At 47.0% G+C, this 27245-nt stretch overlaps 2 protein-coding genes across 13 annotated transcripts in view; one reads left to right on the top strand and one right to left on the bottom strand.

The window, feature by feature from the left end:
* Positions 1-2015: 2015 nt before the first annotated feature.
* Positions 2016-8810, top strand: Hebp2 (heme binding protein 2). Its single transcript, NM_001107515.2, is given in 4 exon segments — positions 2016-2416; positions 2852-2987; positions 3688-3868; positions 6980-8810. Coding segments are annotated over 4 exon segments (612 nt in total). The 5' UTR covers positions 2016-2320; the 3' UTR covers positions 7179-8810.
* Positions 8811-15211: 6401 nt separating this feature from the next.
* Positions 15212-27245, bottom strand: part of Nhsl1 (NHS-like 1) — a 232454-nt gene continuing 220420 nt past the window's right edge. For all 12 annotated transcript variants that reach the window (XM_017589823.3, XM_017589824.3, XM_063262308.1 and 9 more), the window contains 3 exons: positions 22009-25278; positions 21374-21506; positions 15212-17891 (listed from right to left, as the gene is read on the bottom strand). In XM_017589823.3, the coding sequence (XP_017445312.1) occupies positions 17186-17891; positions 21374-21506; positions 22009-25278 (4109 nt within the window). In that variant the 3' untranslated portion in view covers positions 15212-17185. The remainder of the gene's footprint in view (positions 17892-21373; positions 21507-22008; positions 25279-27245) is intronic.

The raw sequence follows: 27245 nt of genomic DNA, 5'->3' as shown, positions 1-27245 counted from the left end.
AGGCTGGCCTCCAGCTCACAGAGATCTGGCTAACCGTCTTCCCAGTGTGGTGCTGGAATCAAGGGCATCTATGCCACTGTGCCAAGCCCCAGCTTCCTTTCTTTTTTCTTTTTTTTCGGAGCTGGGGACCGAACCCAGGGCCTTGCGCTTGGCAAGCGCTCTACTACTGAGCTAAATCCCCCACCCCCACCCCCAGCCCCACCCCCACCCCCCTTTCTTTTTTTTTTTTTTTTTTCGGAGCTGGGGACCGAACCCAGGGCCTTGCGCTTGGCAAGCGCTCTACTACTGAGCTAAATCCCCCACCCCCACCCCCACCCCCACCCCCACCCCCACCCCCACCCCCACCCCCACCCCCACCCCCACCCCCACCCCCACCCCCACCCCCACCCCCACCCCCACCCCCACCCCCACCCCCACCCCCAGCTTCCTTTTTTTTTTTTTTTTTTTGGTTCTTTTTTTTTTCCGGAGCCGGGGACCAAACCCAGGGCCTTGCGCTTCCTAGGTAAGCGCTCTACCACTGAGCTAAATCCCCAGCGCCCCCCCCCCCCCACCCCCAGGTTCCTTTCTTAAACTTCCCAGAACCAGTTGCTCTCGGTGGCGCCACCGGGTGGGCCACCCTTCCACATTAATCATTCATCAGAGAAAATGAACTTGCCTACAAACCAATTTGTTGAAGGCAGGTGTTTTCTCTGTTGAAGTTTCCTCTTCCCATATGACCGGAACTTATGCCAAATTGACAAAAAAAAAAATAATAAGCAAACAAAACAAAAAAGCTAACTAGCGCAGGGGCTTAGAACATGCTAAAGGCTGAGGTGGGGGGATCGTTAAAAGATGTCCTGGCATTGTAATTGTTGCATAACCCCATAGATATAATTAAAAACCATTAAGCGGTACACTTTATTATTATTACTGATTTTCTGTTTTTGAGGCATTCTTACATAGCTAAAAAGGGGTGGGGCAGAGCAAGTGGCTTCAAACTTTGTGTGTAGTCAAAGGTCACTTAGAATTGCTGAGTTTCCTGCTTCCAAACTCACAGTTCTAGGATTGCAGGGGTGCACCGACATGCCTAGTTTATTAAATAGGAGAGGTATATTATTAATATGCATACATGTAATTAAAAATAAAAGTTAAAAAAAATTCCAGCATGGGGGAGTGATGTCTCTGGAGTATGTCTGAGAGCTATTTGTCAGTAATGGGTTGCTGGGACATGGGGACACATTTGTTTTTTAGGGCTGAGGGCATTGGTAGGTTCCATGTGCCTTAGCGGCCGGCTCCAGCCTAAGTGTATGCAAATGGCACTAGCTGAATCCAATGAACTAAATAAATACTAAAAGAATTTTGGAAGGAAGATGAGATAGGGTGGTATGGGGAGGGGGTGGGAACTGAAGGGAAAGAGGGGCGCGTGGATATGCTCAAGATAAATTATATATTGGTATAAAAATTTTAAAGAAAAAAGAGATGAATTATATATAAATTTACTTCAATAAATCTTTTGGAAAAAAAGTAAGAAGCCTGGCTAAAATATCTAAAAAGCAATAGTGTGTGCTCTCGCCTGCCCTCCTGGGCTGGTCGGATGACTCAGATGGTTTCAAGTCAAGGAAGTAGATAACCCAAGACACACCCCCCAGCCCCCCCCCGCACCCCCCCGCGCGCCACTACTGCCCCTCAAAGACACTGGGTCTCCATTGCCTTTCCCAAAGAGTAAACCTGAAAACTGCCCTCCTAGTATAAATCGGTCTGCGGATCCTAATTTGGACTCTGGAGTCTAACCCGCAGCAGGAGTCAGAGTCACAGTAGTCTTGGAGCTCCGCGGTGAAGTCCTGGTACAGGCGATTCTCTACTGTGACCGTGGGGAGGAAACTGATTCAGCAGAGGCGATGGCAGCGTTTGCAGCCTAGGGAGAGGATCCCTAAATGGGCGCCCGGACCGGTTCCACAGAAACCGAGCTAGCAGCTGCTCAGACCAACGCCCACCATTGCCCACAATGCAGCTCTGCAAAACAACGAGCTAGGCGGGAGGGACTCTGCAGAGGACCCGGGTGACCCAGGGCCAGCCTGCGGATCCTGATCAGTCTGACCAGAGGCGGATTCTGACCACACCCCACACCCCTGCAGAAGGGTGTGGTTAGGGCTGGCGCAAGCCCGGGGTGGGCACTCAGCTCCCTTTAGATCGCGACGCCGCCTTGTGGCTCAAACTGAGAATGTCCTAGAGATCCGCAGTAAGGGTTTCAGGGCCGTGCGTGCGCCGGTGGGGCAGGTACTCAGAACAAAGTGGCCGGTGGACATAGACAGGGCGCGACCCTTGCAAGCTGCCCTAGCCCATGGCAGAAGAGCCAGACCTCGGGGTGGCTGAGGGCTCAGAGGAGCAGGCCATGGAGATGCCGAGCTGGAAGGCTCCAGAGAACATAGACCCCCAGGTAGGCGTCTTTCATGGCCGGCAAAGATTAATCTGGGCTTCTTTACTGTGGCATGAAGAGTCCCCTGGAGTTGCGCTTAAAAATACTATTTTCGATCCTGCGCAAACCAGGAGATGCGTTTGTTTAGCTGACCCGCAGGAGAGAGCCATACACCCACTTCCTGTGGGGCGGCCTGGGGGCGGGGTAGGGAGGAACTGGTTACTACAGACCCAGCGCTTCGATTTAAGAAATGCTTGTAACCTGTCCTTAGGGCAGTATCTACCCCACATCCCATAGGAAAACCTTGGAGAGTCCATGCTTGTCCTAAAGAACTTCGGGCCAGCAGCTCCTTCTCTTCGCAGGCAGTCTCCTGTATCTCTGACTCTCACCTCCTGATGTTCCTGAGTTGCCGATGTTCATATTTTGCTTCTCTAAGTTTTCTCTGTACCATTTTAGCCAGGAAGTTATGAGATCCGACACTACGGACCAGCTAAGTGGGTCAGCACTTGCGTGGAGTCTCTGGACTGGGATTCAGCCATCCAAACTGGTTTCACAAAGTTGAATGGCTACATTCAAGGCAAAAATGAGAAAGGTAAAAGTAGCCTCTGAGATCCTGAGATCACTGAGTTTTAGCTTGCTGGCGAAATCTGTTTCGTAATAGCCAAATAACCTGATGACTGAAACGCTAATGTTTGTATTCACGCTTGTCCTCAAGAACCTTAGTGTAGCTACAGGAGAGTGCTGCTAGGTTCTGCTTGTCAATGTCTATAGTTTCCTCGTTTTTTTTGCTAGATGAGAGGGGACTCTGTAACTAAGGAGAAGTCCTTTCCTGTGCCAAATGCCTCTAATAATTAGTGACAGATAGTGATATCAAGGGACAGGAAGATGTGCAAGGATGTGAGTCTCAAGTCATGATTGTTTGTGTGTGTGTGTGTGTGTGTGTGTGTGTGTGTGTGTGTCTGTGTGTGTGTGATTTTGCAAGTCACTTAGCTTTAGGACCAAAATCTCTGAGATATAGAGAAGAATAATTAATTGGCCCATGTTTTCTGTAATTTCTTCTTTATGTTTAAAAAATAGATAATTCATGAACCCCAGAATACAACACTACAGAAATGCTTCATGCAATGTGTTATCCTACCACTACCCTTTTAAAAAAAAGAGAGAGAGACATCTCAAGGGTACATTTATAGTGGTGCTGTACAGGAAATCAAGAAGTTCACATAAAATAGATTAGAAACCTTGTATTCGCCACGAACACACTAAAGTCGCTTTCATTTTATTTCTTGACGTAGAGATGAAAATCAAACTGACAGCTCCGGTGATGAGCTTCGTGGAGCCCGGCTCAGGTCCTTTTAGTGAGTCTACCATTACCATTTCCCTGTATATCCCCTCTGAGCAGCAACATGATCCACCCAGGCCTTCGGAGTCAGATGTCTTCATTGAAGATAGAGGTGAAATGACTGTGTTTGTGCGGTAAGTGGTGGATAATAAACCGCTATGCTGCCTGCTGCCTGCTGCCTGCTGCCTGCTTTCTGCTGCCTGCTGTCTGCTGCCTGCTTTCTGCTGCCTGCTTTCTGCTGCCTGCTGTCTGCTGCCTGCTGCCTGCTTTCTGCTGCCTGCTGCCTGCTTGTTTTACTTCCGAGCATTCACCATTTTCCTCCTGTGTAATTTTAGCAAGCTTCTCACCCTTCTGTAAGAAAAGTTTACTATATTTCATGATGTTTTCCTACTGTCTTCGTTTTTTAAGCTGTCACTGAAGTCTATTGCGAGGTAGAATCAATTCATCGAGAAGTCTTTTGTACACCTTCCACATATAAAACAGCAAAATTACATCACCCAGAGCATAGGATTGTCCTTTCCAACAAATAGACAGGCCTGAACAACAATGCCTTCAAAAAATAGCATATGGTATCTGTCCTAGTCTGTTTGGGCTGCCACAACGGATACTATAGACTCCGTGGCTTACTCCAAACGCAAGTTTGCTTTTTGTAGTTCTTTCTAGAAGCTAGGTTCAAGTTCAGGACACTGACGGGTTTTCGTGTCTGGCTAGGAATCATTTCCTGATCATATAAGCACCTTTGACCCTCTTTTGTAAGGGTGATAATCCCTTTCTTAAAGGCTCAACCCCCCACCCCAGGACATAACTACCCTCCAGAGGCTCTTAAAACTACCCCACTTGTGATGAAGAGTTCAATATGAATTTGAGAGAGACAGACATTCAGTCCACAGCATTCTGTCCCTAATCGCAGAAGCTTTGTGTCTTTCTCACAAAAAAATGCATCCAGTTCCATTTTACTAGCCCCAGAATCTTCCAGCACTGACTCAAAAGACTCATTTAAATAACATCCAAATAAAATCTGGCTTGAGGCTCAAGGCATGATTCATCTCTTGAAGCAAATTCTCCCTAGCTGTGGGCCTGTAAAAGCCAAACAAGCTATGGGTTTCCGAAGTACAACAATGTGAAGGGAGAGATAGCCCCCTTTCAAAGTGAGAATAGAGAGAAGAAAGGATAATGGGCCTCAATCAAGGCTTTAGATAGCTTCCTTGACTCAAGGCTCTGCCCGACGGGGTCCGTTGGAATGGATGTTGGATCTCCCAAGCTTTCCTGGACAGGAATTGGGCCCTTGATACCTGACATGTCTGAATCTCACGACTTTGGGTGTCCCCAAGCCCAGCAAAGTTGTTCTGTCTAGAATCACCTCCTTGTAGTTTCTCCCAGGCTACAGTTGTCTACCAGTCACCCTTCTATCTGGCACCCCTCCCCCGAAGTTCCATTAGGGAAGGCTGTGGTGGGGAGGGCCTGGGATGGCCCAGCCCTTGCTGTTGCTCTCTGCCCATGTGCATCTAGGTATAAGGCGACATTGTGGACTAGAATAAACATGGTCTTTGCTCTTCTTGGAAGGATCTTGTCAAGGGCAGACAGACTGACTTTTTTTATTTTTATTTTTTGCATTGGCATAGTTATAATAAAACTTATATCAATGAAGCATACATAGTAAAAATGCTTTTTGTTTCTCCTTCTTAACCTTCTGAGTAAAAGTAACGGTCCTTGCACGTCGCGCACCTCAGCAGGTCAGTGTGCTGTTGGGGTTTCACCTCAGGATGCTGTGATGTGTGCAGTTTATTGAACTTTTATTCTCTTTCCTGTTCTGTCCTTGCAGCAGCTCCATACCTCAAACCTGCCCTGTCTCTTGGCCTCCGTTCATATTCAGATGCCAGCAGGTTCCTTTCTGCTCAGCGTCCTGATCCCAGAAGGCCATTGGCTACTATGTAACATTCTTGTTCCTGGCTTTGGTTCTCCTTTTACACCTAATCTTACGCTCTGACAGTGTTTGCACTTTTGTCATTTCCATTTTCCTTTATCTCTCCCTTTCTGTGTTGGGGGAAAATCGTCGTTCATTCTAAGACCAACTCAGAAGACACCATTAGCCCTGACTGAGTCCTTACTATTTCTCAGAGCCCTTTTTTAAAAATAAAAAAACCAAAAACTTTTTTTTCAAAGATTTATTTGTTTCCTGTATATGGGTACACTGTCGCTGTCCTCAGACACACCAGAAGAGGGCAACGGATCCCATTACAGATGGTTGCGAGCCACCATGCGTGCTGCTGGGAATGGAACTCAGGACCTCTGGAAGGGCAGTCAGTGCCCTTAACCACTGAGCCGTCTCTCCAGACCATTCAGAGGCCCCTCTCTGTTAAAGTACTAATGTTTAGATAATGCTATCAAAATGTTGATCTCATCCACTGGGCTGTGAATGTATAGACAGCCAAACTATATTGTGTTTATCTGTCACCCATTGTGTGCTCTTTGACCCAGAAGAGGAAATGGGGAAGGATTTTAGTGAATGTGGGACTCGAGTCTGCTGCCACACCCTTATAGTCCCAGGTATTTGGGAAGCTGAGATAGAAGTTAAACCTAAGCCTGAGAGTTCCGACACAGCCTAAGCAACTATGACTCCATCTCAAAAGTGTGCAGCAACAGTAGCAGAACAAATGAAACAGGACATGATGGAGTGAGGCTTGCTGGTACACTTCCCTAAAACGAGCATTGGAATGGCTGAGTTAGGAGGATCCTGAGTTTGAGGCTTGCCCCAGCTACAGTGTTTCTAAAGGTTGCCTGGGCTATATAGCTAGTGGTGACTTTCAGAGCAGCCTGAATTGTATACAAAAGAGAACAAAGGAAGCAAGAGAAAGGGATGGGAGGGGCTTGGGGTGTGGAAGAGGAGTGAGCATATGAAGGGGCTTCTGAGTGGTTCTCTAAATTGAAGCACTGTATGCTTCTGGGAAGTTCCTAGTGATGTGCTCGGGCTGTATCTCAGACACCCACAGTGTACATTCTCATAAGGTTCTATGGTGAGTTTTGTATATATTGGTCCACATGAGAAGACGTACGTTTCAAATCTGTCAAAGGATGAGAATTGTTTGTCCTCCCGAGTCTCTCAGATCTAGGCATGAAGGTCAGTGGTTGCCTGAAAGCCACTTCATCCAGCTTTCAGGGCCCCAGCCCCTGCTGTTGACTCCAGACCATCACTGGCATTTGTAGTAAAGTCGGTCACTTACGCACAACCGCTTCTTCATCCGTAGGTCTTTCGATGGATTCTCCAGTGGCCAAAAGAATCAAGAGCAACTTTTGACCTTGGCAAACATTCTGAGGGAAGAAGGAAAAGTCTTCAACGAGAAGGTCTTTTATACTGCAGGCTACAGCAGTCCGTTCCGGTTACTTGACAGAAATAACGAAGTATGGCTGATTCAGAGAAACGAGCCCTCCGATGAAGACAAGTAAGGAAAGGAAGATCACTGGCAGGGGCAGACCTTCTGCTGAGTGCAGACATTGATAGCGCTCCTAGGTGACGCATGTCGTGTCCTTGGCTTGAGCTACCACTGTATACCATGCTTATTCCCAGTGTGCCTTTGTAAGTAGCTTTATTTAGATACAGGGTATAAACACAAACCCGGAAATGAGTCATAACTCAGGTGGCCTCTATTTCCGAGAGGATCCGAGACAATGCGTGGCATTTCCCTCTCATTGGCCCTAGCACTGTTGTCTTGCCTCTCTACTTGGACTTAGGGCATTTGAATGCTCTCCCTTCCTTATAATAGCAGCGAAAATGTTAAAAATGTACTCTGTGTGGAAGTAAAATTATGTTGGCTACAAAAATAACCTTACCGCCTCTCCTGTTGAATTTTTCCATTGGATCCATGTCTTCATCCAACTGTTGCTCCCTGAACAAAGAAAGTTCTTACCTTAATGCGCTGACAGAATTTGGAGGCAGAAGATAAGTTTGACAAGATGATGAGACTTCCTATGCTACTTGACAAAACAAAAAACAAAAAAAAAAAAAAAACAAAAAACAAAACAAAACAAAAAAACCCACACAGATACCTAATTGTAACATTCGCTTGAATTTTTAAAGAACTGTATATAGTCTAGTCGTTCTAGATGTATGGAAACTCTTACGCTTTCCAAAAGTGGGTTGCTGCAAGATCAAGGAGGTTAGAAAGCCTAGCCTCCTTGTATTGTTTACTCTTATTCTTCAGAAGATCAAGTCACACTCAGATCCCTGGCAGCTGTCATAGAAATGGCTCTCACTCTAATTCAGACTCCCAGAACGCTGGCTCTGAGAGCAGAGAGTAGAGCAGGCTAGATCTCAGGAACCTCGTGATAATTAATGCCCCTCACAAGTGGCATGGTTTCCACTTCGATGTATGCAGAGACCACACGGTTGCTTCTTGAGAAATGACCATGAAGTCAGCTGAGGGTACAATAGATTGCATAAGGCTAAATGATACATGAAATCCCTCCAACTTCAATGTGTCTTTGTAAAATTAAACTCTCCAGACCAGTGGTTCTCAGTCTTCCTAATGCTTTGATACAGTTCCTCATGTTGTGGTGACCCTCGGCCATAAGATTGTCTTTCTTCTGCTACTTCATAACTGTAATTTTTCTTCTCTTTTTGAGTTGCAGTATAGATATCTGTGTTTTCCAATGGTCTTAGGCATCTCCTGTGAAAGGGTCATTCAGCCCCAAAGGGCTCATGACCCACAGGTTGAGAACCACTGCTCTAGCCACATCTGTCCCCATAGTTGAAGACTGTCCTGAGTATTTCACCTGGATCTTCAGTCAAGCTTCAGAATAATCCACAGCTGAGCACCACTGTTTTGTAGAGGAAGAAACTGGGGCATGGGGTTCTCGGGCAACTTTTGCCCCAGACAAAACTGTAAGGGCAGAGGCTGACCTGGTTTTTCCATTCATTCCACTCTGACTATGGTAATAAGCACAGAAACCTTTAAGATGGTCAGTTTTGATACAGAACAAGCTATATTTCTGGTTCTGAAATTGTTGCAGATATAAGAATCTTTAATTCTCAGCATTACTTGCTTGAGTTGCATGTTAATTTTTTTACTTTTATAGCATATATATGTATATGTATACATATACATATATATCCATGTATGGATATATATCACTAGCTGCCTTTAAGTCTCTCCTTCTGATGAAAAGTCCACACGGGACTAACTTCCACTGTTAGGAGGCAAATATTTTCAGCCTGTAGTCTGCGACCTTGTATGAAATGTGCATTTTTCAGTCAGCAATTTCCACTTTAAGTGACAGGAATCTATTTCTCATGGCCAAAATTCAGTTACAGCCGAAAGATACTCAGAAAGAAAATTGATTTTTTTTTTTGCCCCATTCAAGTGCAATTTTCCTCTCCTCTTAATAAGTTAAAACCTTTTCAAATCATGAATTGATAGATCCACGCAATGTTTCCCACAGCAGTAAAATGGCTGAAACTGATTGTGAAGCATCCCAATGTGGGATGATGTCACAGGTGAGGTGCAGGATAGAAGGAGGCCTGTCATTGGATGAGAGGGAAGGATGGGCGGGAGAAAAGTTTGAAGGAAGAGGAGAAGACTGGAACGGAAAGTAGAAAGAGACAGGAGGGACAGGGAGAGAAGCTGTGGCAGGACAATATGGCAGGTGACGTTAAGATTCCACACTGTGCCTTTACGGGTTGTTACAAATGTTTTTAAGGGATGGATGTGTATTGGGCTTTTATGCTTAGGCGGGCAATTATATTTTATCAATTGGGCCAAAGGTTATTGTGTTGTGTGTTCTTTCATGTAGCGATTCAAGTGTAAGAACGTGTGCGGTGGTTAGTCTGGGCTGCCACAGAGTTGGGATGTGTGTTTCTGGCAGGGAAACCTGCCTTGGGAACTAGGTAGGTAGAGAGATTGCTGCCAGGCTCAGAGAGAGGCCTTCGGCAGTGTGGTAGGGGATGGAGCAGAGCAGGTGAGAGGCTTTGCTGACTGAGAATTAAGATATCTAGCAGAGGGCTGGAGAGATGGCTCAACCGTTAAAGGCTAGGCTCACAACCAAATATATAAGATATCTAGCAGATATCTTGAGGCACTGCGGTGCCAGACCTAGAGCAGGTAAAAGACAGCCTTTTATTTATTTATTTATTTTTCCTTTTCTTTTTTTCGGAGCTGGGGACCGAACCCAGGGCCTTGCGCTTGCTAGGCAAGCGCTCTACCACTGAGCTAAATCCCCAACCCCTATTTTTTATATTTTTACAACATCCCTTGTAATAGTGGACATGTTTAGACATTCTTTTCTAGGTTTTAGCCTTCTACTTTGCGACTGGTCTACTTTTAATCCATGAATGAGATCTTGTCTTCTCTGTAGACTCAATACTCTGATTTGGGAAATCTGATTCACCAACAAGAAGTCATTGGTTTTGTTTGTTTATTTGTTTGTTTTGTTTTGTTCTTGACTTTCATATAGCACAGTCCAGCTTTCTCGCTGGCTCATGCCCCACCTCTGCCCCTTTGCCTCTCTACCCAGCTGCCCTGGAAAGAGTTGATCAAAGGCTGCCTTTGAGCTACAGTTTAAGTCACAGTTTTCAGAAGATAGGTTTATAAAGAAGGCCGAAAAGAATTCACTGCAGTTCACAGAACTCAGCCATCCCTTTATGGTCATCCCTTTACAGTCATTACTTCGCTTCTTAAAATTTTTAAATTTCCCCCAACACACACACACACACACACACACACACACACACACACACACACACACACACTTCCAGGACATGGCTTTGTTCAAGTCATTACGGAGCCCCTACTGTGTTCCTGACACTGTGCTCATGGTTCCTCGTCTGTGACTTGCTATTCACCAGCTCCCGCAACGATCATTTTCTACTGAGTCCAGCCGTCTGCTGGAAACTACAGTAGTGCTCCTGACAGGCAGGGGCCCTGTCTGAACGAGCTTTGCATCCTAGAGCGGGAAGGTTCAACTGAAATAAGATGGTGACCTGGGATAATGGCAAACGCAGTGGAGGGAACTGATAGGAGGATTTCTGGGAAGATACTTTCATCAGTTAAGATGTTTGCTCTACAAACACGAGTACCTGTGTCCATTGCCCAGAGTCCGTGTTAAAATCAAAGCAAAGTTAGTTATAGTGATATAAGCTTAGAAGCTCAATACCAGAGATTGGAGACAGGAAGATCTCAAGAACCTCATGATAATGAAAGCTTGAATTCTCTCTGGTCAGCCTCTAGCCTATCTGGTGAATTCTAAGCCAACCTAGTCTCAAACAAACAAACAAAAATGAAACAAACAAACAAACAAACAAACAAAGTAGACAGCCCCTCATGAAAAGACTGCCAAGGTTGTTCTCTGGCCTCCAAGTGGACACACGTTCATGCATGCTCCCACACACATTTGTGCCTATACATATATGAACACACACACACACACACAAAGAATTGAAATGAGGCTGTGAGACAGAGGCATGGAAGGTTACATGGCTGTCACACAGCATGGTCAGGGGAGGTCTTTCCTCAAGGAGAGACCCTAGAGATGAGAATGAGGAAAGCGAGGAGCCAAATGGTCCGTCTTGCGTGGACATGACAGTGGTCAAAGGAAGAGGCTATGTTCAGTCCCACATTAAAATGTGGTATCTTCTGCTTGCTGGGTGGGGCCACTGGGCTTCTAGGACACCAGCTCTTTGGATAAAGAAAGCTGCTGACCTTACATAGGATTTTAGAGAACCTATTGTCCAGTGATCAAAGGACTGTCTAAAGCATTTAGGAATTGAGTTATACCTGAAGAGGTGCAGTTACCAGAGCTGATGAGTGGCCTGGTTTAGGAGTGGAGTTACTGATGTTACCAGAACATGGTCACTTCTTTGCTAAGATTTGGATCTTCAAGAAAGTGCTAGCTATCCAGGTGTGAAGGGTGTGATTGACAGGTGGTCTCCAGCAGTCAACTCCTCTAAGAATCACTTCTGACACTAAGACAAGTGCACATCTTTTTGGGAAGTCTGTAGATCATCACGGGGGGTAAGTCGGGAAATGCTAACAGCCTACTTTTCCTTCTAACTTCCAACCAATAACAAAGTGGTGACACCAGACCTGTTCATTTCTGCCCAATTCGGGACTCCTCCAATAAGTAGTCTTTGCTCTGGAGCACCCTACGGGGCTGGTAGAGAAACTGTTGGACCTGTATTACAGACACTAAGAGAGCTCTCTTCTAAATCTTGTTTCCCCTTATCCTTTCAGAGGTGTAACATCACCACACATTTTTTGTTCTAACTCCGGATCAGCCCCAAACTGGTTTAACTGGAATGAACAGTTCAAGAACATAGGTGGAAAGACAGGATTTGGAGAGGTGGTGGAGACAGTCTCTGCTACCCGAAGCTGTCCGGTTAGTAAACTGACAGAGTAGCATCTTTTTGTGCAGGAAAATGGAATGACAGGTCGATGATTGTTTTATCCACCACAGGAGAGAAAGGGCGGATGACACCTAAAAGGTAAGCTAGAGTGGTTGTTGCCAAGTTAGTTTGATGTCATACAGATAAGTCATCAACAAACAAGGGCCCGGTGGTACAAAGTTGCCTATGTCCTCTCTGTAGCTGTGATAAACACCGTGGTCAAAAGCAACCTGGAGAAAAGTTGTGTTCATTTCACCTCACATTTCCACATCACACAGAGGGGAGGAAGGTGAAGCAGAAACCATGGAGGAACACTGCTTAGTCGTTTGCTGCCACTTCTGGATGGTTCAGCTGTCATTCTTGTACAACTCGGTCTCAACTGCCCAGGGTTGGCACTGCTCACAGTGGGCAGGGACTTTCCCTGTCATCTAGCGATCAAGAAAGTGCCCTGACAGGTGCACTCACAGGTCAACTTGATGAATGCAATTTTCCGATTTAGGATCGCTCTTCCCGGGTGTGTCCAAATTAACAACCAGGACTAGCCATCACGCCCACTGGACTGAAGAGCCTAGGTCTTATCTCCAGCACCTCAAGAAGACAAACAACGTAAAATCTTGAGGACCCGAGGTCAATTCCAAGAACCATTTTTAAAATGCCAGGTGTCGTGGCTCACGCTTGTAATTCTACTGATGAGGAGGTGAATCAGGCAAGATGGCTGAGGCTTGGTCAGTCAGCTTAGCCTACTTCATGAGTTTCAGGTTAATTTGAATCCCTGTCTCAAAAAGTTAAGGTGTCTATACTTGAGGAACAACGCCTAATATGGTATTCTGACTTCCGCATGCACATATACACACACACGTGACTATGTGTACACACAAAAAGGCACAGATGTAAAATAAACTATTACGAGTCCTTAACACATTGCCAAGCAGAAAACTCTGAAGGTCAACAGTGGGCTCCAAAACTCGCTAACTGCCAGGAAATAGCCAACCAGGCCAGGTCTGTGATGCCTAGACACAAATGGGGGAACCCACATCATATCGAGGATAAGCTGGTAGACACTTCCCTAGCTTTAAAAAAAAAAAAAAAAAAAGCCAGATCTCTAATCCAGGTTGGTCTTGAACTCCTTGCTTCTATTACTTTTCTGTTGCTGTGATTAAAGCACCATCACCAAAAGCAACTTATAGCACCACTAACTAGGGACCAAAGAAGTGTTTGGTAGATCCTGTGGCACTGCAGGTATTCTTGGTAAAGGAAGTTAACAGACCACGCTGAGTGTGTAGAGGTGGTGAGGTCAGATGGGAAGGAGATGGCTCTCCTGGTGAAGTGATTGCCGCCCAAGAGTAAGCACCTGAGTTTAGAGCTCTGGCACCCATGGAAGGAGCCGGGTATGGTACTGTGCACCTGGAATCCCAGGGCAGAGAGACAAGCAGATCCCTGGTGTTCACTGGCCAGATAGCCTTGCTCCATCAAGCCCCACTTTCAACAAGAGACCCTTTCTCAAAAAATAAGGTGGAGAGCAATTGAAGATATTCAACATCAGACCCCTGACCTCCACACCCACGTTCTGTATGTGGGTATTTTCTCTCATCTGGAACAGAACTGCAGTGCAGACTCCTGAGGTCCTAAAACCAAGTTCTAACTATAAGACATGCATGAGAGTATCTTCTGGAATACCGTAAGACACTGAAAGAGATGGAAACATGGGACTGTGCGACTGTGCCCCAAGTTGTCCCTTAGATCCTATAAGAACCGCCATTTTATAAAGTCGGCAGACCTAGTACACCCATACATAAGACGCAAATGATGGAATCGCATCAATATAAACATCTACTCATATGTAGGTTGAGGAAAGCATCCACACACTAACAATGGGATTTAGTGCACCATGTACCTTGCAGGGTACCAGCCACCGAGGGTACCAGCCACTGAGGGTACTAGCCACCAAAGGTACCTGCTACTGAGGGTACCAGCCACTGAGTGTACCCGCCACCGAGTTGACCCGCTACCGAGTGTACCCACCACCAAGTCAACCTGCCACCGAGTGGACCCGCTACCGAGGGTACCTACTACCGAGTGTAGTGCATCATCTGTTCCTGGAGAGTAGAGACACTGAATTGCTGCTTTTTTAGTTCCCTTGTGAGTCCTCAAATGAACAGTTACTAAACGGTCTGATATGAGCCTCATACATGAAAGGCAAGCCTACCCCATCTTTTTAAAAAATATTTCTTGATCTGCAGCCAGTGGCTTCAGGGATACAGAACTCATGAGTATGGAGGGAAATATGCATATTATAAATAATAAGTTTATTATACAAATATATATTTTATATGATTTAGTGTATATTTATTCATTCTTGTCCCAACATGAAAGGTGACGGATTAAAATTCTTCAGAAATTCTCAGAGGTGGCAAGCCAACCAAAGTGAAGACTGTTTCCGACAGACACACCAAATACTTTTTATTTCTCTCTAATTCTTTGAAAAATGAAGTGGAAGTTTAACCCCGGGGCTTCTCCAGCTCTTGGGTCTGAGAAGGGCTGCCCTGTTTGTTCTCATGAAGCTATGAATATGACCCGGCCCACAAGCAGAAGTGGTTCTCAGACAAGAAACATCGGCAAAGCTGAGTGCACAAACTTCTACCATGAGCCTAGGCTCTTCCTTCCCTGTGTCTTACCTAGATCTGCCAGAAGTTCTCCTATCCCTCCACACACCGGCCCAAACAGATGACTGGCCCATCCATCACCACTCACACTGCAGGAGGGTATCTTTGGAGGTTTTTCCCTATGTCTTTAGAGGTACCAGTCAGGGCCCGAGATGTTGGTCTTCTTTCCCAACTCCCGAGACGTGGCCTAGGTTTTACTTGCTGGTCTCTTCCTATCCAGTGACATACTCAACAATTCTATAGTAGTAGAATGGTACGGTTATTCAAAACCGTGTGTACATGAAAAGTAGAAATTAAACTGTCCAAAGGATCAAAGCGACCAAGGGGAGGTGACGAGAGGAGGAAAGAGGGGCGTGTTCGAGAAAGGATACGTTCAATATAATATGCAATACGCACTTCTACGAAAGCTTAGGAAATGAAATACACAAAGAAGTTTCAAATGCTGGCTTTACAATTGTTTTATTCAAAACAAACTTAAAACCTAATAAATACCTTTTAAATGGGGGATTTAAAATCATTTTATAATTAGTTCTAATGCTGCTTGTCTTACCTTCAAACAAATATCGATATATTATTTCTGATATCCACGCCATACATTCTAATCCTTTTTAGGTATTCAAATGTCAACATGACCTCCCTAAGATTTAGAAGAAATGATCTGTGTGCCCTGCGCAGTTGAAAAATGACACAAGGGATTTAAAAAAAAAAAAAAACCTCCGTGGTCACATGTCAGGGTGTCATTTGTGGCTGTGAGAAGTGCTCTGTTTGCTAAGTTCTTGCCCCAGAGCTGTATCTAAAATGGCTATCAGTGGTTCTGTGGAAGAAGCCTTACAAGGCTTCAGCTTGTGTGGTTTGACTTCCAGATGTCATCACACATGGTTCACAGCAAGTGATAGCAGCTTCAGAAGCCCAGTGTCACCACTGTGAGAAAGAATAAGGTGGAGTGCATTCTATCTGGATACACCCGGTAGTGGGTAAGGATCCCAAGGACATTATAGTAAAATAAATAACATTTGCACACCTTGATCCCCATTCTAAAGCATGACGGGAGGAACCTGGAAGGGAGTCAGCAACAAATACAAAATCACACAAACCAGGCGGTGCAAAAAAAAAAAAAAACAAAAACAAAACCTTTTTAATCTAAAAACTCATTTCCCAGGGCTAAGTCATAGCCATGCCCTACAGATTTTCATCAATTTCTCCCACTAACAAGAGTCAGCGGTTTTCTTCAAAGTGAGATAATATAGAGTAGATTTTGGTAAACCTTCTAAATTAAAACACGATGCTGTGAGCAGTTCAGGGGTGAAAAATTGCCGTATTATTTTTCTTTGGTTATGACCAAAGGAGCGAATGTCAAGTGTCACATTTCAAGTGACAAACTGTCACATGTAAGTCTGAACTCTGATTTTTAAAACAAAAACAACTCTTTTTAAAGGAAAAAGCTCCACCCAAAATTCTACAGTGCACGTTTTCTGATTTAATAAGCCTGAAAATATTTTATTTAATTAACCGGGAAACAAATCCGGCAGAATCACCCAGTCCCCTACCCTTCTCTCAGGAGACCTCTCTTGTCTCATTCCTCTAGAACAACTCCAGAAGGGAATTCATTTTTAAAAAACAAACAAAAAAATCCCACCCATGCTTCTGACATCAGGGCTAGAAATGTATGCAACGGGCACAACACACAGCCTTGTCAATTCATTTGTGTAATTTTTACGAGAGGGGGAGGGGGAGGGGAGGAGGGGGAGGGGAGGACAGGGGAGGGAGAGGAGGGGGAGGGGAGAGGAGGAGGATGATGCACTGCAGTGGTGGCAGCAAGGCTTCCCCCGCCCCCTAAAAGTACCTGAACCAATGAGTTGCTTAGCCACTTCCCAGCCCCTTCACGGTTCCCGCTTGTGTCTTGAGCTATAGTAAATGTACACACAGTCATGTTCTATACTTAGAACCAGCCAGCCCACTGCCTGTGAGAAGTAACGGCCTCCGGTCTCTTCTTAGTTGAACTCACACATTCCCCATACCCATAATGCAGTTGAAAGCAGTTACCACCCTGGTCCAGAGGACTCCGTTACTTAGCTACCTGAACTCTGCCCTCTTCTCCTCTTCCTATACACAACGTTAGTGTGTGTATTTGCTAGCGTGAAGTATTCAACATTCACACATAGGCACACACCCAGCATTTTGGGAAAAACAAAACCAAACGAAACCATCTTCCCCAGGAAGCACTTTCAGAAGTTGAAGCTTCTACTTGCTTTTAAGCCACATGGCGAGTGAGTCCTAGGAGACTTGCAAGGCTGAGACCTCCCCAACACTAATGCTGCGTGGGGTCCCCACAAGCCAGGAAAAGGCCACAGAGACTTCCTAGTGTGATGCACGGCTCACCTTCCTGCCTCACTCATGAGAGGCAAGTTTGGATACTAACTCTTCTGTTCAGGACCCCTACACTGCTCCGAGGGACCGTCGTCCTTAGCCCTTCCTATCCCATCCACAGAGGCAGGCTCCTCGCTACACAGCGGGCTGCCCCGGTCCGTCTCCTGTCCCGCCAGTCTGTCCAGAGAGCATCCCCTCGTAGTGTCCAGGGTCCTGCGTACTTTGTTGTCTGCGGGCTCGGCAGGCTCTCCCTCTCCCTCAGAGATGACTGTCATGGGGCTGCTTTGGATGCGGTTCCTCATGCTGTACCTGCTGCTGGCCGCAGAGGGTGGCGTCCTGCTGCGGCTGTACCGAGGGCCGGAAAAGGACAGACTCCGAGGCATCAGTCCTTCATTCTTGGCCCACTCCTCCGGAGCTCTCCTGTTCTTATTGGGAGAGAAGCTGGATGGGCTGTCCGGGACCTCTGGCGAAGGCTCCGACCTAGATCTCTGGAATCGAGGGTCCGTGGACTTGAGCATCTCCGCCGCGGACATGCGAGCGCTGGTGTCCGAGCGACTCCCCTTCTTGAGCAGCAGAGCTTTGAAGTTGTCGCTGCTGGTACTGCTCTTTTTTAGGCTTCGCTGGATGGACCCTACTTGCTTTGGAGAGGCCAGGCTAGGGGCAGCACCTGTGGGTGTCACAGGCGGGGAGGGAGAATGATTTCGAGTGTGATCATCTTCGGAGTCCTTCCGACCAAGGACTTTCCTTTTGGATCTGAAATTAAAAAAAAAAAAATAATGAATTAATTAAAATATAAATTCTTGGCAACACTTGCTGCAATCACCTGTCATCTTTCTGTGACCACTTACTGAACACATACACGCACACACGCACACACACACGCACACACACAGGCACGCACGTGCATGCACACACACGCGCGCATACACACACGCATGCACACACACACGCACACACACAGGCACACATACACGCACACATACATACACGCACGCACACACACACACGCATGCACACACATAGGCACACACGCGCATGCACACACACAGGCACACACACGCACACACGCACGCACACACACATGCACGCACGCGCGCACACGCGAATGCACACGCACACCTGCGCACATACACATACACATGCACACACACTCATGCTTGTCACAACTCTGTCTTGACAGATCTTCTGTCTACGCAACTGCACGTCTATATTGCAACTGCACGTCTATATTGCTAACACTGACTACTAACCAGAGCAACTCTGCTCTCCTCAATCTTTTAGGTATCTTGGCCAAGGACCACAAGCCTGCGGGGGAAATGTTCTGATTGTGCTTAGCCACAAAAAGGCACAGCGATACTGTATGAAATTGAGGGCATAAATTGTAGATGTAGAACTAAAAGAGATGGCAGGTTTAAAAAACAAAACAAAACAAAACTGGTGCTTCTGGGAGGGGGGCAGCTGCCTCTTACAAAATGAACTAAATTTTAACTTCTGAAATCTCTGCATATATATATATATATATATATATCTGTGTGTGTTTCTAAAGATGACATTTAAATAGTTAATAACGGCTTAAAGTCTAATTACCTCAATAAATATACAAATTTCACACCTCAACTGGTGTTCTCTGCTTTCCATCTGGCTTTAAATCTGAAGAGAATTAATTTGCATGATTATAGAACGTGAAAGCTGTCCGTGCTGCGGAATATGAAAGTAAAGTTCTAAAACAACCCGGAATTCAGACGGACTCTGCTCACATCTGCTAACTTGGTATTGATGCCACAGCAGGAACTGGCGTGCATCTGAGCTTTCTCTTTTCAATCCATTTCTAAGGCCATGCGGCCTTTAATTCTCCCATGTGCACAGGGAACAGAATCTGGGTGATTTCTGCATCCGTAAGAGAAGGCACTGTCTCTGTAGCAGAAACCGCATATTCTTTAATGCCTTCCGAAGGTTGCCAAAATAAAATATAGACGAGCCCTTTGGTATATTTTTAGAAAAAAAAGTCTGCAGTAGCGTGGTTCTGCAACAGTTGGGTTTCCTTAAGACAGCGTTTTAGTACACACAGCAACTTGGCAACACACGTCTCTGCGGCTTGTGATTATAAATACAGACTCCTGTATATTTAGAGACTTGGTGCACTCCGTACTAAATGAGAGGGAGGCGTTAAAGTCTCAGACATTTCCTGACAGTTAAATTCCAATTGGTTTCACTTAATTCAGAAAATAATTATTTGTTATGTGTCCAACACAGCTACAGTCAGGAACATTGGTACAGACCTCTACAAATGCCACTTCATTTGCTTGCTTTCAAAAGACGCATTTAAGAAAGAGCCAGGTAGCTAGCTCTCTTTTTCTTTTTTAAAGTTTTATTTATTTATTTATTTATTTATTTATTTATTTATCTATCTATCTATCTATCTAATATGCATAGACTGTAGCTATCTTCAGACACACCAGAAGAGGGCACCAGATCTCATTACAGATGGTTGTGAGCCACCATGTGGTTGCTGGGAATTGAACTCAGCACCTCTGGAAGAGCAGTCAGTGCTCTTAACCACTGAGCCATCTCTCTAACACCACTCTTTTTCTATTTCTAATGAGATCAAAGAAACCAGTGAGCCAATAGTATAGGTTTGGGGTCTTTAAGACCAATACTGCGGCTGACGGGTGAAACGATTCTTTGTGGACTCGGTGTGCTAACTCACATTCTAGCTTGGTTTGCCTCACGTTAGATGGTCCTGTGTCGTACAGAGTTCAGGTAAGAAAGGGCTTTCTTCTACCGCATGCAACAGTCTTTTCACTTAAACTCAGAAACACCGGAATTTGAGAGCTTGCTGACACGGGTTATTTATACAAGGAATCGAATGATCTTATAGGGTGCTTTGTCTCGGAAGAGAAATAAGAGATGGTCCCTCAGGTCAAAACAAAGTCTTCTCGGCAGAGAAATATTCACAAGGTTTATCTGAAAAACTGGCAGTAAGGAAATCTAAGCACCAAGAGGATTGGCTCTTAAAGAACGTATACATATCTGCGTCATCATTTGCTATCATTGTCGGGTGGGGGCACGCTGGGCTGCAGACAGCCAAGCCATGTAATAAGCAAAGCCGAATTACTCAATCAGTTACATCAAAAGTAACCATCAGTAGTTACCAGTAACAAGCAGATCTACTGAAGAAGCAACTTTTTTTAAAGCCAGCAGATGGCGATAGGGGTATACAGTAACAAATATAAATAGTATTCCCTGGGAGGCTTTGGCTTCAGCTCTGCACCCTTACCAGCAAAGCTCTGGGACGTAGAAGTGGTGGGTGGAAAGACTGTTGGAGCCAGAGGTGGTGGACAACTTTAGGGAGAATAGCATTTTTCTGGACATGTCGGGACAGACATATGAATGAACTCACAACCTGTAAAAGACCTGAATAAGTTCAAGCTAGATAAAAAAATTCCAGCGTAAAGGAGAGGAAGTGAGGGCAAAGTCACCCCTTATCAAGAAGCTATTCACAAATGATCGTTATTGGATGGGGAAAAGTCAGTTCCCTTCAAGGGAGCGCTACTGGGTATTTCAAATCACATCCCTGGGCGTTAACTAGGTGAGTTGGCCAAGAGAAATTGGATTCCATGGTTTTTACTGGCTTTTAATTTTTGGGCGATGGGGGTAGAAAGAGAAAGGGGGTAGAGAGAAGGAGAGAGAGAGAGAAAACATAAAATTGGACAGGAGTAGATTTGAGAGGAGTTGGGGGACAAGGAACAAAAAAAAATAATCAGTCTTGATAAAATATCAAAGACTAAAAAAAAGCACTATGAAATTATGGATTTTCTAAACAGACAAACAAAAAGTAACAAACCAACTAAAGCACTCTTAGGAAGGAAGGTGGCTCTGCATGGCTCGCCTATGTACCCTACGTCCACAGAATGCAGTGTTCCTCACCCCTGACTGGATCCAAATCTTGTAAACATTCAGCCACGTGACTGACACACTAGGTGTCTTGCCAGGCACAGCTGCGTCTCCCAGCAGGCATCACATTCTGTCCTCAACACAGTCCCAGAAATCAACGGAACAAAGCAGGACGGAAATTGGACTTAAGAGGTGATTAAAGTAGAAGAAAGACACTTAAAATCGAGTAATGTTCAATAAGCCATGGCTAGCTGACAGACAAAACCTCAGGAAAGCAGAGGGGCCTGTCTGGAAAGAAGAAATTATAAAGCACATTCAAACATGACAAGAGTTTGACATACCTGTGAATGGCTGCAAACAGGTCTTCCGTTGTCCTGGGTCTGGTAGGGGTCAGCACCTCATCGTTCCCTCCTTCTTTAGAAACGTCTGCCGTGTCTGAAGACGGACCAGCTGTGTTGGGTTCCGGCAACCCAGCTAGAGATAAGAAAGGCAGGCAAACACTAGACGCTGTGACTAGCACTTCAGTCCTTTGCCCAGCTCTGAAATACGCCACTTTGCTGCCATTCCTGACAGTGTGAGAACCGTGGGGAAGCCCTGTGGCTCTGCAGTTTTGAGTTTTTAACAGAAAGAGGTAGAAATGATATGGGGCTATTTCCTGCTACAGACTTTGGACTAAATTGCTCTTAAATTTGGTTAGGAGCATTTCCTTGTAGCCTGCTACTGAATACCCAGCCTGCTTCAGACCTCCCCGCACCTCCAGTCCCACCCCTCTCGCTTTCCCTCTCTTCTCTTGGATCAAGAGTTTTTAAATTTTTCACAAAGCAGCTAGCTTGGGGAATGAGGTGTAAGAAGCCCACACACTGCCGGCTTTTGCTGAAGTACATAGGCTGCTTCTCCTGGTTCCAAAGGTTCAGTAGCCCTAGTTGGCTCATCTCCAGAGGATCGGAGGAGTGCAACAGAAAGCTGCCAGGCTTACCTTCTCCGCCCCGTGGAGACGCGCAGCTCTTCACATTTCTCTCACCATCCACGCGGTTCTCTCCTGCCTCTTCCTGTGCGGGGCCCGGTGATGTACTAGGTTGGACCATGGGGGCATTAGCTTCCACAACGCCAGGGGACAAGGACCCTGCAGTTCCTCTTTCTAGAACCGTACTGCCGGAGGTGGGGGCCGTAGCATGAGAGCCAGCTTGGGATGCTGGGCTGGATTTCTCCTCTTGGCTCTGCCCAGCTTCCCCCTCTGCCCCGGTAGGGCTGGGCACGCCTGAGAAAGCTTCGCTCCCGTTCTCTGTGGGCTCCGCTGTGAAATCTCTCTGCGGAGGTGGTACCACCAGGAACAGTTTGGGCTTCTTGGAGATGGGGGGTGGCTTCCTGCTGGGTGAAGAGTCTGGGAGCAGAGCGGTCCTGAGGCTGGGACCCGGGCCTGGAGCTCCATCGCTGCAGCTCTGAAGGCCGCCACGCTCGACTGCACTGTCATGGTCACCCTGACTCTGGCTCTTGGCAGGCATCGGAAGCGAGCTCGTCACAGAGGCAGCCTGGCTTTCACTCTCCATTTCATTTATGCTATTTCGGGATTTGAGGAAAGCAGATGGCTTTAAGTGATACTGTGGAGCAGTCGGGGTTCGTGGTTCCTGAGCTGATGGTTCAGAAAACAGGACCGTCTCAGCACCTGAGTTCTTCCTCACTGGCCTCAACTGCACCATCTGCAAAGCTTCTGTGGTGATCAGGGGCATCGAGGGTCGGCAGCCCTCCTCCTTGTTGGCAGGCCGCCTGAGGGCCTCCCTAGAGGATTCGGACTGGCTAGAGTTTTTGATAAAGGGCCTGTTTTCTTTCATGAATTTGGGGTCCAGAGGCGGAGCAGGTGGGGGTTCTGATGGGGGCAAGAAAGGTGGAGGTGCTGGCAAGGGAGGTGAGCATCTTGGAAGAGGGGGGCTAAAAGCTGTGGGGGAAGGAGAAAGGCACCTGTCAGTGGGGGAGCAGAAGGGAACAAGGGCTTCTGGTGGTGGAGGGGGGAACACAGGAGAGGGCGGTAAGGGAGAGCCCTCGGAGCAATCTGCTAGAGGAGGAGGAGGTGGAAGGAAGGGGGACTTGTTTGCCAGACTCGGAGAAGGCAGCGCGGGAAGAGGAGGAGGGGGAGGAGCAAGGGCCGAGGCCAGGGCTGAATCCAGTTTCTTCACGGTCCCACTTCCTTCCGTAGAGGTATTAGAGGAGAGGGAAGTGGACGATGAGGAGATGGACACTGAAGAGATCAGAGACGATTTTCTTTCTGGTACCTTGGGCTTGGCCTTCCCCTTCCCATTTGCTGGTGACATCGATTTTAAAAACACAGGCACGGGGGTGAGTGCTGTGGGTGTATTCGACTGGCTAGAATACCCACTGGATGGAGAGGTGACTCTCTGTGACTTCTCCGGTGAGGTGATCTTTGGTTTCACGGAGCAGCCCGGCACTTGGGGCACTGGGGCTCTCGACCCCTCCTGGATGTGGCGCACTGGCCCATTTCCAGTGGCTGCCTCACTACTGGCTGGGCAGCCCCCTGTGGGGTTCCCTGGATCTCCCTGCAAAGTTGTGTAGTCAATGTAGTAGCCCCAGGGGTCTGCGTATTCCGACTTGACGCTGCTTGTGTCGCTCTGAGATGGAGTGAGCCCGCACAGAGAATACACGTTGGGAGTGGTGGTGGAGGTCAAGCTACTACCCTCGCTAACAATGCTCTGGCTTCTGGACCTGGGGAGCCAGGGTTCCTCACAGTCACTGCAGGGGCTCTGGGAAGGGGAACCGCTGCCTTGGCCAGGGAGGCTTAGCTGCAGAGAATGCTGGAGTGAGGCGATCAGGCTCTCGTTGAGCACCTGCCCATTTGTCTGGTTGTTCTTCTTGGGAATCCTTCGCAGAGAATCTGTCCGGGATGGTGGCGGTGGTGGTTTTTTTGCTTTCTTCAGAGAGATGTTTCTTGAGAGGATTCTATCCTGCTGAGTGGCCTGATCCCCTTGGCTTCTCTGAGCCCTTCCGTCAAAAACATTGACCGTGCTGTGCCTGGGGTTTCCAAAGCCATCACTGATACCGTACGCGCTCCCAGCCTCGTGTCTAGAATCACCCTGGGCGGTCATATAGTAACCATCGTGGTCCTCTGAATACAGGGACCTGGCATCCTCCTTGAGGGATGCTTGGTCCAAGCTGCAGCTGCTCATGTTACTTGTGGGGGTAGAGCAACCGGGAGTCGCAAGGTGCGGCTTCAGTGGGGAAGCCCGCCCATTGCTGGAGGCTTTGTATTCCCAGGACTCAGAACTGCCACATCCCCTGTCCCCTGAAGAACTGCACTCGCTCTTGCCATCCACATCCGGAGGGTGGGCAGGAAAGGCCAGGTTGCTTCTACAGTGATAAAGTATGGCTTGGGACCCGTTCTCCCTATTGATAGCTGGGGCATTGAGAGAGACCTCTGAGTCACGGAGGGATAACAGTGCGGTGGCACCGGGGGCAGCGGAGGCTAAAGCCTGTGAGTGAATGATATGACCCTCGTTCCAGTGATGTCGTGGGGACTGGCGCTCATCTCTCGCAGAGCACCTGGGTGTGGGATGGTCTCTGGGTTTTATCTTTGAGTATGAGGATGAGCCGGGGACTCTACTGTCCAGCTGTCCTGCACTCTGAGCGGTGTGGATGACAATAACCTCCGAAGAGGACAGCAGTGTGGCGTTTGGGATGACGCTGGTAGAGTAGGCCGCGTGCGGTGAAACCACACACGCTGGGCTCTCCAAGAGCCTCAGCTGCTGGGATTTGGGCCTCGAAAGCATCCCGGTACTCGAGGCACCCCCTAAATGTGCAAAGTTTTCAGGCCCCTGGGAGCTACCCCCTCGGTAGGGAAAAGTATCATCCGTATCTTCAGCAGAGCCCAGGGCACCCATCCTTGCCTCCAGGGAATACGTGCTTGCCCTTGCGCCAGCGCGTGGAAGGCTGTGGAAACCAGTATCGTTATTGAGGCGAGATGGGAACACGATACCAGCCGAGTCGCTCAGCACAGACATGTTGCCAGAGGAACCCGAGAGGTGGCTCATCTGGGCAGCAATGCCCAGCCCCTTGTGAGCCCTGATCCTTCTCACTGACGGTGGGATGACTTTCACTTCTTCTGTCTGACAGCCAGAGTCCCTGGTTTCCAAGCATTGCCCCGTGGACCGATAGCTATCAAGCCTTCCTAATGTAGAGTAGTGGTCTGGGGAGTATAGAGAATGGGTGCTACCATCATCCTCTTGGCCCGTGGCTGACGCTGCAGGAGAAAGCAGAAAGAGGCCTGTTATCTGAAAATAAAAACCCGTGGGTTAGCATCACCTGTACCCTCAGCGCCCCCTGACTCTGTTGTAATAAAACAAAACAGGAGACACCATTGGCAACAAAACCCTACAACTCTTCTCTATTCCATTCAGTCCCCGGATGAGATCGACTATTCCGGGTTTTCTCTTAAAACCTCAGCCCTCGATTTCATGCTCTTTTCTCCTTAGTTTGCACTGTAAATCCCACAACGCGAATAACACACATGGAATTCCTGGGTGTCCCCTTTGAGACTATGGTTACTGGGTGCTGTGGAAGAAATAAGTAATTCTTGCAGTGTGTGGAAGCGACAGCTATGGTCTCGATCCTGGGAAGGAAGAGGCAGACAATCTAGAGTGGTAGGACTGTGCGAGCCATGTATGCACTGACAGCCACGGCTCTACAAAAACAGGACCCAGGGTCAGTAAAGTGCTTATTGCACAAGTCTGAGGATCTGACTTCAATCCCTAAAAGCGCACAAAACAACCCAGGATGGTGGGTGGGCTTGGCATAGCAACCTTGGCTGGGGAGGGGAAGACAGGTGATCTGAGGGGCTCATTGGGCAACCACTCTAGCTATCCTTCTTGGTAAATTCCAGACCAATGACACACGTGTCGATAACCAAGGTGGATGGATCCTGTAGCCTCCATCTTCACACTACATCTCCACACAATACCCCCATCACACATACACACATCACAGACCCGCACACATGCATAAGCACACGCACACACCACACCACCACCACCACCAACAACAACAACACCCAAATAACTACCTATTTAGTAAAGACTTCAGTGGCCTTTCCCCCACCAAAGTACTGCATCCAGCAGGCATAGATAATAGGGCCACAGAGATACCACTCCAATGATGATGGTCTGAGACCAGTGTTAATTACATGGATGCTTTGTGTCAGAAGGAAGTCCTAAGAACATGAAAATTGATTTATGAGCCCATCTGTGCTTCAGGCATTTCATTATCCAACTTAAGCCACTCTCATCTGTCTGTTGGTGACATTCAAAATTCAACAGCAATCTACTGTGCTCTGGTGGGGGGAGGGGGAGGGGAGAGCTGAAGGAACCGAGCCAGGGAACATTTCCTCAAATTAGGGGTATTTATGTCTTGGCGTTTACAGCCAACCAGTGAGTAGTATGTTGGAAAGAGAAAGAAAGACCAGTAGGGGTAAAAAACAAGAAGTGGAAGACAAAAACTGTTAACTGTAAATAAACAGATGACAAGCTATACAGGAAAGAACAGGAAAAAAAAAATCACAAAGCCAGGAACGTATCCAGAACTCACTGAGAAAGCAATCGATCCTTAGTACAAATCAAATCTGTATGGGGGGAAATCAGACAAATACAATCATATACCGACAAAATAATTCTATCGGGGTGTAAAATATGAAAAGTTTTTCAACGTGATGCTCGCCTACGTCACTGTGTCCCCTGGGACTGAGGGTTGTAGGTCACATGGGGGGGGGGACAGGGAAAGACAGAAGGAGCTTTAAGTGGGGAGAGGGGAAAGGTTAAGATTGGTGTTTGCTATACACTAACAAAGTCCTCAGTACCAGACCTAAGAAACCTCCTTTCAAGCTGTGGGTCAGGGAGTCCGAGTGACTCCACAATGTAAGATATTGCTACTGCCTCTGGTTGCCTCCCACAAGTCGAAGGTAAGCTTTTATTGTTGAAGACATCACACGCTTTGAGTATAGGACTTGGAGGAATTAAACTGACAGCCTCCTTTGAGGACACTTTTCACAGGCCTGAAATGTGCTATGCAAGCTGCCAAAGGAGACAAGGAATCACTGGTCCCTACCCAGCTGTGGTACTTAACTACAGCCATAATCAGCATGGCCAAATATCCCTAAAGATGCAAGGGTGGAACTAGCAGCTTAGCGGTAACCAACAGCCGTCGATCGGTCCTAGG

Source organism: Rattus norvegicus, chromosome 1 (genome assembly GCF_036323735.1).
Source record: "Rattus norvegicus strain BN/NHsdMcwi chromosome 1, GRCr8, whole genome shotgun sequence".
NCBI classification, from domain to species: Eukaryota; Metazoa; Chordata; class Mammalia; order Rodentia; family Muridae; genus Rattus; species Rattus norvegicus.
The sequence above is the reverse complement of the archived record's forward strand: the minus strand, read 5'-3'. Positions and strand labels throughout refer to the sequence as shown.